We start from the raw sequence: 17188 nt of genomic DNA, 5'->3' as shown, positions 1-17188 counted from the left end.
ACAGCGGCTAAATCTTCTGCAACCAATCATTTTCTCAAATAACCAACAATCTTCAACAAAAACACAAATATCTAATAACTTCTTCAATGGTGGTTAGGGTTTCCATCATATCTTCACAAATAGATTAGGTTAAACATTCTCAAAACATGCTCTGATACCACTTGTTGAGAAAAGATTTAATCTAAACACACGATAAAAGATGATATAGAGATATAGTGATAAAGAATAATAAAGAACACAAAATATAACAAGGTTCAGCCAATAATGCCTATATCTTCGGAAAGTCGTCCATTCTATTGATTTTCTATGGAATAATGGTCCAAGTAACTCTAGGTTACAATGTCTCTATTTATAGAAGTACATCAAAAGTCAAAAGACTAAATTACTACTCCTAAACCCAATGAAGGCTTAAACCCCAATAAAGGTTTAAAACTCAATTACAATATATAAACGCTAATTAAATATGAGCCCCAAACCCAACACCACCTAGTGATATTGACTTCATTGACCCATATACATCAGAATGCACCAAGTCTAGTAATTCTAACTTTCTTTTCAATTCAGATGATTTAAATGACACTCGTCTTTGATTTCCAGCCAAACAATCTGAACATCTCTTCAAGTGCACATTTAAAACCCACATAACACATTTTTCTTAGCCAACATAGTTAAACTTTTCTCGCTAATATGAGCCAAACGTTTGTGGCACAACATAGAAGAAGAATCCGATTCACAAGTGTTGATGTAACATTTAGATATTTAGAATGAACAATATACAAATTCGAAAGTCTTTTACTTTTGATAACAACCATTGATCCCTTTTTAAGCTTGCATTCACCGCTAGAAAAAGAATTACAAGAGTCTTCATCATCCAATTTTTCAAAAGATAAAAGATTGAAGCGAATATAAAAAATATGCTTAACCTCTCTTAGAATAAGAGTAATACCATTTGTCATCTCTACATCAACATTACCTATTCCAATACCAAAATGTTTTCAAAAGTATTTGTTTGATTTCATTAAATTACAAATTTTTGTATTCTTTAAATATAATAATTGAGATGCACCTATATTTAATTTTTTTTTTTTTATATTTTCAAAATTCTAAGCATAAGTTTGTTAGTAATATTTTTTTATTATATTTTAAATATTTTATCATATTAATTTTTAAAAAATGAAAAAAATTATAATTATTATTTATTATTTATTAAAAATAATTATTTAATCAATCATAATTAACTTAAAGGAGTAAAAAAAATATTAATAAGTGAAAAGTTTATAATTTATATATATAAACAAACAAACAAACAGGTCCTTGTATAAATTTGACTTTATAAAACAAATGGATCCTTTTTATAATAGATGGGGTCAGGTAGAGTCGGTTCGGGGCTGAAATTTCCGGGTCGCTTAAGTAGCCGTTTTATTGGGAGCGAGATCGGGTCGGAAATTGGCATGTAGTTAAGGTAGCAAAAGGGGGAGGTAGGTAAGGTAAGGGAGGGAGGAAAGGAAATGAGTATAGCAATGGAATATTCTGTAAAGAAGGTTAGATTGAAAAGAAATATAATTTTTTTATTGTTTTATGTAAAGAGAATAAACCAGACTCACTAGCTCACCCCACCCACCATCTCCCGACCGATTGACTTGCAGGTCGTGCACAGCTGCTGTTCGACAGCTCAACTGCTATTCTCTTCTTCTTCTTCTTTCAATTCATCATCATATCTAATACCATACTCACTATTTTATTCCCAGAACACAATCAACAGAACCCTAGTAAGTAATTGTTGTTGTAAACGTCTATATATGCAAAAGATTCTGTCTTTCCAATTTCATTCCTTCCATTCATTCACTCTTTCTGTCTGTCTGTCTGTTCCGATTTTGGGTTTCCATTCAGTTGCAGCTTTGATCACCTTGACGGTTGCCAATAATGCGCCTCCGTTTCATTCAGACCAGACTTTGATGATCCAGGTTGAAAGAAATCTCCGGGCATATTCAATCCGTTTTCATTGATTAGGTTACAATCAAGTGTTGTGTCCTCATTCACCTCCTTTTTTTATGGCACCCAGTAGTAGGATATCTATTTGAGGGGTTACTGTCATATCCATGACATCAATTTGTGGCCTTCCTCTCCTTGAATGTGTATACTGTTTGGGTTGTGCCAGATGGGCGTGGAAAAAGTTCCTGTACACGGCAGGCAAAGAAAGCGAACAATGGGGGCTTGCCTCAGCTGCTGAATTTGAACCGGTCCCTCGTCTTTGTCGTTACATCCTATCTGTCTACGAAGATGATCTGAGAAATCCAATTTGGGCACCCCCTGGCGGCTACGGCATGAATCCTGAATGGGTGGTTCTCAAGAAGAACTATCAAGACACGCAAGGAAGGGTTCCTCCTTACATCATTTACCTTGATCATGATAACCTTGATATAATATTAGCCATTAGGGGGCTCAACTTGGCAAAAGAAGGCGACTATCTTCTTTTACTTGATAACAAGTTGGGGCAGACTGAATTTAGTGGAGGTTATGTTCATAATGGGCTGCTCAAGGCAGCTGAATTGGTTTTGGCTGCAGAAACTGAGATTCTCAGGGATTTGATTGAGCACTATCCAGTGTACACCTTGACATTTGCGGGCCACTCTCTGGGGGCAGGTGTAGTGACATTACTTACAATGCTGGCTGTACACAATCGGGATAAGCTTGGGAATATCCAGAGGAAACGGATCAGATGCTTTGCCATTGCTCCTACTAGGTGTATATCTCTCAATTTGGCTGTTAGATACGCAGATGTCATTAATTCTGTTGTTCTTCAGGTATTAACTGTTTATTGTTATTCTTCAGTTTGAATGAATGAATGAATACATTATTAGATTGATCTTCCTCTGTTCCTGACTCAAGACTATAATTATCAAACAGGATGATTTTTTACCTCGAACAACGATGGCTTTGGAGGATGTCTTCAAGTCTTTTTTATGGTAAAAGCTTTTGATTGGTCGATTGATTGATATTATTCCTGAATGAAATGGAGAGTGGAATGCTGTTAATTTGAATATGAATATGAACAACAGCTTGCCGTGCTTGTTGTGCTTAATGTGTTTGAAGGACACGTGCACATGCAGCAGCTTTGAAGAGGAGAAGATGCTTAAAGATCCAAGAAGGCTGTATGCACCAGGGCGTCTGTATCATATAATTGTGAGGAAGCCCTTTGGAATAGGGAAGATAGAACCAATAGTTAGAACAGCAGTGGCTGTGGATGGGAGGTTTGAGCACTTGGTCCTGTCCTGCAATTTAACTTCTGACCACGCAATTATATGGATAGAGCGGGAGTCTCAGAGGGCCTTTGATGTAAGTAGGAAGTAAGAATGAATGTATTTATATATAAATATATATATATATATATATATATTTTTGTATTTGATTTGATTTTGCTGGGGTGGGGTGGGACTAGGTGATGGTGGAGAAAGAAGGTGGGATGGAAATACCAGCAGTTCAAAGGATGGAACGACAGGCTTCCATTGTTAGGGAACATGGAGAGGAGTATCAGGCGGCATTGGCAAGGGCTGCTGCACTCGACCTCCTCCTATCTCACCACCTCTCTTCTTTTTCTTCTTCTTCACCTTCTAGTACCACCACCTATGGAACATTTAACCTGGATGAGGAAGAAGAAGAAGAAGAAGATGACGAGGAACCAAACTTTCCTAGTGAACATTGGAGGAGGAAGAGGAAAAGGAGGGGGATGAAATCATCACCCCCATTCAGCAGCAGCAGCAACAACAACAGGAGTAGGAGTAGGAGAGAAAGCTGGGATGACTTAGTAGACCGACTCTTTGTCACAGATGAATCTGGCCAAATGATACTCAAGAAGTGATTTATTTTCTTTTCATTTGATCTGCTTCTTGCCAACTTCTTCTTCTTCTTCTTATTTCTTCCTTATTTAGGGCTTAGCTTAGAAGAATCAGTCTATTTATTCAATTGCACTTCTTCAACCTCCTTGTATATTATTATTTTTAGTGGAGTTTTGGTTGTTTAATTGCTTGCTTGGGTCCCCTGTTGTACTCTGTCTGTTTATATGTGTATTAATATATATATATACTTACTTAGCTAGAGAGAGTTGCCTAAATACTAACAACAACTAGTCTTTCTTTCTTTCTTTTTATCTCATGTAAGTATATGTGTGTATATATTGTATGTTACTTGTTAGTTATCTATTTTGAGTTTAATTAATTAGCTTTTGAAGCATATTCACATGCGCATGCAGTAGTTGTTCTTGCTCTAATGAGTAGTTTTGTTGTTTCTGATCATCTAAAAGAATACCTAATATTAAATAAGAAGACCAGACCAGACCTTGGTTGTTTTGCAGCAGCAGGTAAATGAAGTAAGTAGTCAATCAATTGAAATTGAAACCTGGAGACAGAAAGACAAACATCAAATTGTTGTAATCGTCTATCTATCTATCCTGATCACCACTAATTTCTTCTCATCAACAATTCATTGTTTGTCTGTTGGTTGTAGCAGAGGATAAGTAAGTAATAGTAATAGTAATTAACAGCTGGGTTTTCAAACATCAGTTAGTGAACATCTCAGCCTTGAAAAAGGTGTTACTGGTTTCTTCTTCTTCATGGGAGAAGAAGAAGAAGAAGAAGACTTGAATGACTTAACCATAGACTTGCATTTGGTCAAATCATCTTTATTCTCCTCCAAGCATTTCTTCAAAGCCTCGTCAACATGATCTCCTTCAACACCTGCAGCTTCTTTTACCTTTGAACCACCACCTCCTCCTCCAGCAGCATGATCATCTTCCTCCATCTGGCCGCAGCGCAAGAAATCAAATTAATGCTAAAAACAAATAAGAATAAAAATCTCATTACCTCTTCTCTTCTCTTCTCTCCTCTTCTCTTCTGAATTCTAAGCGATCGATATATGTTTTGGCTGGAGCTGATGATTTAGAGAGTCAACACCTCCCAATTCTCTCTCTCTCTCTCTCTCTCAAAGACACAGATTGAAGAACCCCACTGCTGCTGGTAAAAAAAAAATAAAATAAAGAAAAGTAAATAAAAGTAAAACAAAACACACTCTTTCTCTCTCTTCTCTTGTTAAAATAATATTATTTTTATGCAGGAGGAGGCGGGGGGCCTATTAAATTAAAGATTAAAATACTTGTTAATTAATCATTGGCTCAGGATATAAGACTTCTTTTTATATGTATGGTTGATTTATGAATGTCATTTACTCTGCATGATCAAACATATGACATCACATACATTTCTTTAGTTTTGTTTTTTATTTATAATTAAATATTATCTAATGGTTTTTCTAACATATCAAAAGTAGAATTTCTCAAATACAAATACTACTAGGGTAATAATTGAAATCGCATCACACTATAAATTTAGAGTAAAAACAAAAGATGAATAAGGAAGGAGGAATTTGGCTGTTGGATTGGAGAATATTCATCGAACAACCAACCTGAGCCCGAGGTAGTAGTAGTAATAGTAATACAAAATAAATACCTAAGATTGAAGACAGCGACCACCAAACGAAGACAAGAGATTGATGGATTCAAAAACTCTAGCTAGGTTTAATTTGTAACCTTTTAAAGAGAATTGTTCATCCAGATCTTATAGATTTATATATTTTATTGGGCTTATTTAAACTTTATATTTTATTGGGCTATAAATTAATTAAATTTTCCTACTCTTTAGGCCTCGTTTGATCTTTGAGTTTTTGGGATAAAACCCAGGTTTTATCTCAAAACCCAACAATCCCATCATCCATCAAATCAACACTTTTATTAATTAAAATATCTAAATTACCCTTACTTAAATATTTTATTTTATATTTATAAAAAATAATATATATATTATATTATTTTATTACATTATAAAATTTATTTTCATATAAATTAAATTAATAAATTATTTCATTTTAAAAAATTATATTAAATATAAATAAGTTTAAAATATAAATAAAATTATAACATTCTATATTATCTAATATACCATTTAAATTTTAAATAGTTTAAATAAATAATTATATTAGAAAATAAAGTGACATATATTTAAATAAAAATATTTATAACATTAATTTTATATAAAAAATTTAAGATTTATCCAAATAATCCATAAATCAAATAAGGCCCTAATATTTGATAATAAATAAGTTGGAAAATGAGATTTGAGAGGAGATGATAAGATAGAAATAAGTAAACAATTAGGGTAAAACTGGAAGAAGAAAAAAAAACTTGAATTTTTATCTAATTTGGTCAAAGATGGTCTTTTTAGAAAAAACCCAAGTAATATTCTTATAACCCAAAGATCAAACGAGGCCTTAATTATAAAATATATATATATATATATATATTTGATAAAAATAATTAGGAATTAATTTAGTTAATTATTTATTAATTAGTTTTTACTATTATTTAGTTGCTTAACTATTAGTTAACCTAAAATATAGTTAATAAGTTACAGTGTAATCAATATAAATATTAATAGTTAATATTTCATAATCAAGAAAAAAAAATGCAATCAACAATTTCATTAAATAAATTCTTTATCTCTAACCATCTAATTTTATTTTTCAAAATTATCTATTATAGAAAAAATTAAAGGTCTAAATTTTGCCCAAGCTGGAAGGAAAGTGATTTTTGAAATTTCTCTAACATTTTCAAAAGTATTTGAAATATATATATATGGTTTAAACATGAATTCCTCCTGATTTTCTTGTAGTCAAGAAATTGAACAAATGAAGAAAGGGTTTACTTTTGCGGATTCCGAAAGAAAGAAGAATAGATAACGGCGAAGAAGACGGGCTCGGGCAGAAAGAAGGGAGAAGATAAAGAGTCGCCATGACTGAGATTTAGTTTTTTTTTGGGATAAATGTCAATTTTATACATAAAGTTGGACAGAGGTTTCAAATTTGTTTATGAAGTTGTAAAATTTTATTTATGTATATAAACTTGACAAAATGTGTCAAATTTATTCTATTTAACAGAAAAATATTAACGGTGTTAATTTTATTTTATAACTATATAATTATTAAAAAATATTAATCCACATCAGATATCAAATATTAAATATATAAATTTTTAATCCAACTCATCTCTACTGCTTAACGCTTTGTTCATGGAGAAACCCTCGTAATTCCATCCATAAGAATAAACCCACATTCCCTTTCAAAATCTTGATCCTCAATTTCGCCAATTACTCTGTGTAGTTGTCAAGCATGGTGGCGTCAAATCGTTGAGTTTGAGTATTCGTATGTTGTTCTTCTTCTTTGATGATTTCCGATATGATTATGAAATCTGGAAAACCCTATTCGCGTAGATCATGTCGCAAATGAGATGAGTGTTGTTGGATTGAACAAAATGGAAGATGGATTTTAGAGTTTCTCTTTCAAAAACTGTTTCTAATGGGTTTTATAAGTTTGTTAGAAACAAACACTGAATTTTTTCTATAGATTGTTTGTAGATGAGTTGAAATGGAGGTTAGAAAAGGAGATATGAATGGAAGATATCATCGTCTCTCTGAAATATGTAGAAAACATTCGGTAAGGAATGGGGTAATTCCCACTGGCGGATTCCAGACGGAAGACAATTCCAGGTCGATTCCAATTCCCCTTCTGTTCCGACCCAAAGTTCACCTTCGATGGTCAATGCACTACTGCTGATGTGTATTAAATATATATATATATATATATATATATATATATATATATATATATATATATATTTAATACATGGCTAATGGCGTGGATTAAAAACAATTATTATTATTGCATAATTGTCAAAATTTAACACCGTTAAGTTTTTGCCGTTAAATGAATAAATTTGACACATATTGTCAAGTTTATTTACATAAATAGAATTTTACAACTTAATATACAAATTTGACACCACGCTCCAACTTTGTGCATAAAATTGATATTTATTCCATTTTTTTTTAATAAATAATATATGTCCAATGATTTTAACATTTATTAAAAAAAACATGTATTTAATTTTTTATTTGTTTTTAATATGTGTATTTGTTTATTTATAAATATAAATGACACGTAATTAATTTTTTAAGGTTCATTTGAGAGACATTGAGGTTTTAAATAGGAGGTTAGCATTGAGGTTTTAAATAAGAGGTTCAAAATTACAATTGAGAAGAAGTCTCAATTTGTAATTCACACAATTATATATATATATATATATATATATATATATATATATATATATATTCCTTCCATCTATTATTTATTTATATATAATTATGAAATGTGCTTTAAATGCTAATAAACATAAAAGTCCTCCATCTATTATTTATTTATATATAATTATGAAATGTGCTTTAAATGCTAATAAACATAAAAGTCCTAAGGACGAATTTCCTCTAAGTGATAATAAGAGAGAAAATTTATGAGAAAGAATGATGTGTCATTATATTATTAGTTGAAAGAAAAAAATAAAGTGTGAGTAGAGAATTTTTTTTTATTATTTTTTTAATTTAATAAATCAATTCACAACATAAAAAATACTAGTATTTAAATATGAAAAATGATAGAGATATTAGATAAACATTTATTTATAAGTAATAAAACTAAAAAAATATTAATAAGTCAATAGAAAAAAATAATAAAAAAAAGAAAAAAGAGGCCATAAAAAATAAATAAAAAATATTTGATAAATAAAGGAATTGAAAAGTCATAAAAAAAAAATAAATAAATAAAAGAGATAAATTCATAATTCAACTAATCAGTGATATTAATTAAGATTTAGGGTTAGAATTTAGTATTTAGGATTTAAAGTTTAGAGTTTAGGGTTTATGATTTAGAGTTTAGGGTTTAAAGTTTAGGGTTTAGAATTTATTTAAACATATTATTAAAATATTTAATGTGAGTGGTTGTTGTAAATTATTGAGTTATTTTAAAAGGAGAGATAATAAATATCAAATAAATGAGTAAAATAATAATCGTGAATATATTGATAAGAGAAATGATTAGGTGAGGGAATTTGGTGAGAGAATTTGCTGAGTAATGACTTGGCATAATCTTATTCGTTGAAAAATTCAAATAATTTCTCTATTTTCTCTCTCACTCGCGCTCTCTATCATTCATTTTTAACTATTGAGTATGATAAACACAACGACTCTTTAGCGAAAGCACGAATGTCACGCTCTCTATCATTCCTCTTTAAATATTGAGTATTGATAAACACAACAACTTTTTAGCGAAAGCACGAATGTCACGTGGCCTTGCCAGCTAAGAGAGAGATAAAGCAAAAAAAAAAGTTTCAGTTTCCCCTTCTTTCTTCTTCCTTCTCTTTCTTCTTTTCATTTATCATTTCCGGCGAACCCCGACTTCTTCTCTGGCGATTTTTCTCTCTGGCATCCTCGAATTCTTCTACTTTTTTCATCTTCTTTCGATCGAAAATGGTAAGAGAACTCTTTCGTGTATGTTCACTTCATTGTCTGTCTTCGTGTTTACTTCATACTATTTTTTCAGGCTGGTGGTCCAGGTACATCTCCATGCAAGACTCTAAGATCTCCCAGATCTTCAAGGACAAGGTAAATAACATCTTCTCTTTTAGAATCGTAGATCATTTTGATGATTTGAAGATCGTTTAGGTTTTTGCGGTTAGGGTTAGGGATTTTGATGATTTTAATGATTTTAACGATAGAAAACTATGATTATTGTGTATTTGCTGCATTATGGGACCCGAAATAGGGTGTTTCGGGATCCTAAAGTATGATTATATAATGTTTGGCTGTTACGGGTCCCGAAAATGTGGTTTCGGGACCCGAAAGTATGATTATACAATGTTTGGTTATTGTTATGGGTTTAGCTGCAGAACTAATTTCAATTAGGGTTGTAAAAAAAACCATTTTTGGTCCTGAAACCACTCATTTTGGTTTTTTTTTTTCAAAATGACCGTTTCGGGTCCCGAAACCAGCATTTCTAGTCCTGAAACCAGCATTTCTGGTCCCGAAATCAAAATTTTAGGGTGATTTCAGACTCCGAAATGGTTTCTATACGATCTTTTATGGCTATTTTATTTCTTTTTAAAACCAATAATCTTATTGTAATGTTAATTGATTTGTAGGTCATGTATGAAGATCCAGATCTTTTATTGATCAAGTTAATGAAGAAATGAGATTATTTGAGATCTCTCAAATTGTAGGTTGTATTTTAAATGTGATATAAAGGACAACTTGTAACATTGTAAATAAATTTTTAATTATGTAAATTTCTAGTATAACAACATTATCTTCAATTATTTTTTATTTTCTAAGATTCATTATAATGTTTCAAATTAAAAAATATTCAAAAAAGTGTCCTGAAACTACTCATTTCGGAAAAAAAAATTCTGAAATGGCCGTTTCGGGTTCCGAAACTACTCATTTCTGGTCCCGAAACTAAAATTTCTAGTCCCGAAACCAGCATTTCTTATCCCGAAATCACCATTTTAGGATAATTTCAGACTCCGAAATGATTTATATACGATTTTTTATGGCTATTTTATGACAATCATTTCGAACGGAAGATAAACGAAAGAAAAAAAAAAGACTTTCTATTTCAATCGATCGAAAGAGAAGAAGTCGATGAAACGTTTCAGTAAGATCGACAGTGGGTTGAGTTTTGGAAAATTGAAACGAAAAATAAAGAGAGAGATTGTCGTGGGGGTTTTGGTTTGGGGAAAAAATGAAACGTTTCATACACGGAAGAAGTCTTACCATTTCGATCGATCGGAAGAGAAGTCAGTGAAAATGAAAGAAGAGAATCGCCGGTGGGTTTAAGAAAAATAAAACAAAAGAGAAAAAGAGAGAGAAAAAATAGGATTTTGGTTTTGAGGTAAATAGAAAGTTTCAATTTTATTTTTATTTTTTTCTCTCCTAGCTGGCAAGGCCACGTAGGATTCCTGGCCTTGTTTTCGCTAACTTGTCGTTGAGAATCATTTCTCTTCCATATTTAGGTGCAAAATGTTGCAATGCATATTCATTAGTAAAAGGGCCTAACTAGCTACCTGATGACCAAACCCTTATTTGAAATTTTGAATAATAAGAAGAAGTATGTCCTACAAAATATAGGAAACGTTGTCTCGTGTGTTTAATTTTATGAGAAATGATATTCTCAACGAAGGGTTAGCGAAAGCAAGGCCACGAATCCTACGTGGCATTGCCAGCTAGGAGAGAGAAAAAAAATTAAAACGTTTCAGTTTCCATTTCCCTTTTTTGTTCTTCCCTCTCTTTCTTCTTTTCATTTATCACTTCCGGCGAACGAACCAGCGTCTTCTCTGGCGATTTTTCTCTCCGGCATCCCGACTTCTACTTTCTTCTTTCGATCGAAAATGGTAAGACAACTTCTCATTCTTTAATATTTCAGTTTCTTTCGATCGAAAATGGTAAGACAACTTCTCATTCTTTAATATTTCAGTTTCAGAATCGTCCGCCTTCGTGTTCATTTCGTAATATTTTCTTTTCAGGCTGGTGGTCCAGGTAAATCTCCATGCAAGACTCCAAGATCTCTCAGATCTCCAAGGACAAGGTAAATAAGACATCTTCTCTTTTAGCATCGTAGGGTTAGGGTTTTGCGATTAAGGTTAGAGTTTTGCGGTTAAGGTTAGGGAAAACTATGATTATTGTGTATTTGCTGCATTATCGTTCTTGAAACAAAGTTTTCGTGACCCGAAAGTATGATTTAATTGTGTTTGGTTGAATTATGGATCCCAAAAACTAAAATTATTGTTTATTTGTTGAATTTAGGGTCCCGAAAGTTTGATTTTGGGACCCGAAAGTGCTATTATATTATGTTTGGCTAGATTTAGGGTCTCGAAAGTGTGGTTTCGGGACCCGAAATAGGGTGTTATGGGTCCCGAAAGTGGGATTATATCATGTTTGACTGAATTTAGGGTCTCGAAAGTGTGATTTCAGGACCCGAAATAGGGTGTTATGGGTCCTGAAAGTTGGATAACTTCATGTTTGGCTGAATTTAGGGTCCCGAAAGTGTGGTTTCGGGACCCGAAATGATAGGTTTCGGGACCCGAAAGTGCTATTATATTATGTTTGGCTGAATTTAGGGTCCCGAAAGTGTGGTTTCGAGACCCGAAATGATAGGTTTCGGGACCCGAAAGTTGGATAACTTAATGTTTGGCTGAACTTAGGGTCCCGAAAGTATGGTTTCGGGACCCGAAATGGATAGTTTCAAGACCCGAAATGGTGTTTCGGGACCCGAAATGGGTGGTTTCTTGTCCCGAAAGGGGTGGTTTCGGGACCCGAATTGCTTCATTTATGTGATTATCTGCTTCATTTTTAAATGTTTATCATTTGTTTTTGTAGGGCAAATAAACGTAAAAGGAATGTCCAAGAATCAGCTCCCGAATCAGCTCCCAAACCAGCTCCCAATGCAGCTCCCAAAGCAGCTTCCAAAGCAGTTCCCAAATCCCCCAGAGCAACAGCTCCCAAAGCAGCCCCCACAACTTATTTTTAACTAGGACATCGTCTAGTGACATTTTCAATCTTCTTCAAATGCTGTCTAAGGAACAAAAGGATGCTGTGAAGTCAATAGGCTTTGGCGCTCTACTTTCATTATCGCTTTCAAAATACCTCGGGGAGATCTCTCGTTATCTAGTCAGAAAGTTTGACTGCAATAAATGTTCATTCACCCTAGAGAATGGCGAGGAAGTGAAAATCGAAGAAGAGGACGTTCATATGGTATTGGGTCTCCCTAGAGGGGAGCTGGATATTGTAGAATATCATAATAACGAGACTGATGACAAGTTGAAGGCATTTAGGACTCGATGGGGTAACCCTGATAATGGCGCTCCTTTAGAGACTGCTATGCCGATCAAAATCATTGAGAATAAAGCTGCTGACAACAATTTCATGATAGACTTCGTATTATTTGTTGTCAGTTGCTTTCTCTGATGTGATCACCTAGGTAACCTATCCAGGTATATCTCATTTCTATTATTTTCAATTGCATGACAACAAATATGTATTGTTAAATAATCCTCAAATATGTTTTTTTTCATTTGCAGGTATAGAATTCTGAAATCTATTTCAGATGTTGACAATATCAAGAAGTTCAATTGGTGCAAATTTGTACTTGAAGGATTAGTTCAATCATGCGCAAAAGTGAAGGAGAATGAAAAACGACATTTCCAAGGACCACATACGTTCTTTATCGTAAGTTATCACTAATTCATTTTCATGTTTTCAAAAATATTTAGTTTTAACATATGTATGTTTTCAGCTATGTTACGTGTATAGGGTGAGCAACCCTGAACTGGGAGGAGTTAGTGAGCGACGATTTCCTATACTGTCGTGTTGGAATGACACAACATTGAAGTTTAGGCTGGATACAGAGTTTGATAATGGAGGATTCGAACGTGGAAGCGTTCTGGGACGCATTCCACTACCGGGGATGTGGGAGGAGAGCGACGACGAGGATAATGATTTCGGAGAGAACGAGGAGGAGGAGAACGAGGAGGATGATATGAATGATGGGGTGTCTGAGACCCCAAAGGCGGCGGCAGAACCTAGGAATAGGTCACCACCTCTGAACACAGCTCCGGACTTGGATAGAATAACTTTTACATAGAATTTGGTGTGCGTTACGAAATGTACAGTGATGCTTGAAAAAGCCATGAGAAAAATGGAATCTTTAAGTTCAGGCTGGGATGCAACGCCATTGTATGACAACGCCATGCACATCATTTACAGAGCAATGGACAAGAATAAACTTTTCAGGGATGCCATGCATAAATACTTCAAGGATCAAACACCATCTGAAGAACGGTGTGACAAAGATGCCGGTCAAAATGAGGCTGCTCAAAATGAGAGGGGTGACAAAGAGGCTGCTGCTTAAAATGAGGGGGGTGAAAAAGAGGTTGCTGCTCAAAATGACGGGGGTGAAAAAGTGGCTGCTGCTCAAAATGAGGGGGGTGACAAAGAGGCTGCTGCTCAAAACGAGGGAGGTCTTGATGAGGCCGCTGACAAGGTGGTGGGTTTTGATGAGTCCGGTGACAAGGAGGCTGCTACTCAAAATGATGAGGGGTGTCACACTAAGGACGATGGAAAAGAGGTGGCTCCAAGAAAAAGAAGGAAAAATCCTGTGCAACAAATGAAAGTTCCAGCACACCTTAAATCTCCATATATGACGTAGGACAAGCCGAAGAACTTCGAGTCTGCCCAAATTCATGAAGTTGGACATGATTTGGTGGTACAAAAAGAGGGTGGTCAAGAAGTTCCTCTAGCGGTGTTTAAAGAAAGAAAATTTGTCAAAAAACCTAGGAAATATCCCCTCCAAGTCATGAAAATTCCACCACGCCTTCAATGTCAATATTTGATCAACAACAAGCGAAGAAATCATGTTTTCTTCAATTTTGTCAAGATAGATTACCGGGATGAAGTCGTTTTGGGATTCATTTTTGACAATAAAGGTGATGAGAATGCGAGGTAAATCAATCTTTCTTAGTTGATGTTGTTTATATTATGTTGAAAGTGTGGTTTCGGGACCCGAAATGGGTGGTTTCGGGACCTGAAAGGGGTGTTTCTTGTCCCGAAATGGGTGTTTTTTTAACTTCATTTCTTCTTTATGTGGTTTCAGGAAGGAAGTAGTGTATGTATCCGAGCATACCAATATCAACATAGAGCAATTTCAATCCATGAAAAATAGATGCCATGTTGAAAGTGGTATTATTGATGCGTGGGCAAACATTATCACATTGCACTGCAAATTAGCCTCCGACGCGAAAATCGTTGTTTCAACAGTCCTTACGGTAAGACCTTTTAGTCTCTATATCTTTCATTGTTGTATAAACCAATTGTCTTATTGTCATGTTGATTTAATTTGCAGGACTTTTGGAGAACGAAAGACCTTTTTATTGACAGATTGATTGAAGAAATGAGAATTTTCAAAATAACACCCGAAGACATGAAAACTGCTAATCTGGTAAGTCCAATAAGTTTATATTAAATACTTATTCTTGCTCATATATGTCATCTGAATCTTGGTGATATTTTTGCAGATATTTTTCCCATTTTTATACGAAAGTCATTATTATGTTGTTGTCAACAACATTGCAAAGAAAGTAATTGAAGTCCTCGACAACCTCCCACTGGACCCAGATATAGAATGGGAACATAAATATGTCACAATTCGGAAACTGGTATTGTTGAAGTGTTTTTTACATATAATGTATTTTAAAGTGTTTATGTTTATTAACTTCTTTTGTAAAACATGTAGAAAACGTTGTGGAGTACTTCAATACTATCGACCAAGAGATCTCAACCCAAATTGCCCAATTCCCGGTCAATGTTTTGAATTTACATTGGCAAGACAGTTCAAATAAAACGGATTGCGGGATATACTGCATGAGACATATTCATACTTACAATGGCAATGCAAATTGGGAATGTGCTATAAGCAAAACAAATGTAAGTTACATATTTTCACATTTTATTTGTTTCACAAATTTTTAATAAATAACCGCTGAATTTTAATGTAAGTTACATATTTTCACATATTTTTTAGGCAAAGGGAATGCTTGAAGCTTTGCGAGTCAAATACACCGCAATGATCATCCGTTCAAGTTTGAACCAAAATCTGAATAACGTCTTAAATAAGTTTCTGGAAATTTTAAAAGAAGATTGTCCTGAAACGTATAAGTTGTATGTAAAGAGCGACCCTTAATTAATTTAGTACATTTTTTGTCTTCAATTATTTTCTAGTCTTCAATTATAATAATTTTAAACTAAGTATAAAGTATAATATGAGTTAAAAAATGCCAATTATAATAATTTTAAACTAGTATAATTTTAAACTAGTCTTCAATTATAATAATTATAAAAAACGCCATTTCGGGACAAGAAACAAGTATAATATGAGTTAAAAAACGTCATTTCGGGACAAGAAACAAGTATAATATGAGTTAAAAAACGCCATTTCGGGACAAGAAATGGGTGGTTTCGGGACCCGAAATGGATGGTTTCGGGACCTGAAATGTGTGGTTTCGGGACCCGAAATATGTGGTTTCGGGACCCGAAATATGTGGTTTCGGGACCCGAAATGTGTGGTTTCGGGACCCGAAAGGTGGTTTCGGGACACGAAATGGGTGCTTTCGGGACCTGAAATTAGTGGTTTCGGGACAAAAATAAGTGACAACAACATGATCAAATAATTACTATCTCCGTTAAAAATGTAAAAATATTCAAAGTGACAACAACATGATCAAATAAATACTATCTTCGTTGAATGTTATCCCCACACGCATTATCTTCGACATATACTTGAGAGGACAAAAGTGATGTGAAGGATAATTGAGTTGAAAGTGGATCATTCCATTGTTGTTGTTGTTGTTGTGTTGAATCCAAAACTGTAGATGTTGTGGCCGTATTTCTCTTCTTTTTTGATCTCGAAGTCTTGGGGATTTTTTTAATTAAAGATGGTTTCCTCTTTGTTGGTGGTCGTCCTCGACTTCTAACTTTGTTAGGAGAGTGTATCAAAATGGATGTAGCGGGAGATTGAAATGGAGATGGAGATGGAGATGCTTCTGTGCTTTGGTCTTTACATGCTTCAGTGCTTCCATGATTAAGTGACATAAATTGTTCCATCAAGACTTTTATTCCGTTCATCCAAAAAGAACAACTGACTTCAGATTTTACTCCAACTTGTTGAACCTCTTGCATCAATCGAGTTAGACTATTGTGACGTTTTTTTTTTTCTTCAACAGACATATCTGAATCATAAATGTTGGTGATATTTTGATACCCACGCTTAATATATTTACGCCACCGGTCCATTATATAATACATTGGTACCCCATTCACCCTCATTTTTTTCAACACAGTCATGATATGCCTACACAAAATACCTCTGAACTCAAACAATCGACATTGACATTTCACATTGCAATCATTTTCTGTGTAATGTACTTTGTAAGAAACATCTCTTACATGTTCTCCATTAACCCCCAAAATGATTTCCTCAACTCTAAATATACTAACTGACCCTTCCTCTTCAATGACTGAGATGTCGCACAACATCAAACCTCTAACTTCTTCTTGAACCAATCTAAATACATCTGGAGTGTAGAAGGTTTGGTATTGTCTTTCAAAGGTAAATCCACTTACAGTTGGTATCAAAGAATTAAACGATTGGAAATCCAATTTCTTTTCTCTCTCGATATTTCTCAACAGAGCCCTATCATATTGCT

The 17188-nt window shown here is 33.8% G+C and overlaps 1 protein-coding gene and 1 long non-coding RNA gene across 4 annotated transcripts; one reads left to right on the top strand and one right to left on the bottom strand.

Annotated features, from left to right (window-relative positions):
- Positions 1–1598: 1598 nt before the first annotated feature.
- Positions 1599–4035, top strand: LOC124939988. Of its 3 annotated transcripts, XM_047480459.1 has the most exons (6): positions 1599–1769; positions 1891–1964; positions 2063–2804; positions 2908–2966; positions 3060–3336; positions 3440–4035. In XM_047480459.1, the coding sequence occupies exons 3-6, from the start codon at positions 2100–2102 to the stop codon at positions 3857–3859; spliced, it is 1461 nt and encodes a 486-aa protein (XP_047336415.1). In that variant the 5' UTR covers positions 1599–1769; positions 1891–1964; positions 2063–2099; the 3' UTR covers positions 3860–4035. The 3 variants fall into 3 exon arrangements, with proteins under 3 accessions (XP_047336415.1, XP_047336414.1, XP_047336413.1); XM_047480458.1 differs by having other exon boundaries at positions 1891–2804; XM_047480457.1 differs by having other exon boundaries at positions 1599–2804.
- Positions 4036–4362: 327 nt separating this feature from the next.
- LOC124940753 lies at positions 4363–5001 on the bottom strand. Its single transcript, XR_007099509.1, has 2 exons — positions 4860–5001; positions 4363–4797 (listed from the first exon to the last, which is right to left on the bottom strand). It is a non-coding gene; the product is annotated as an uncharacterized LOC124940753 (long non-coding RNA).
- Between the last annotated feature and the right edge of the window lie 12187 nt (positions 5002–17188).

This window comes from Impatiens glandulifera, chromosome 5 (assembly GCF_907164915.1).
Source record: "Impatiens glandulifera chromosome 5, dImpGla2.1, whole genome shotgun sequence".
Classification (NCBI taxonomy): Eukaryota; Viridiplantae; Streptophyta; class Magnoliopsida; order Ericales; family Balsaminaceae; genus Impatiens; species Impatiens glandulifera.
The sequence above is the reverse complement of the archived record's forward strand: the minus strand, read 5'-3'. Positions and strand labels throughout refer to the sequence as shown.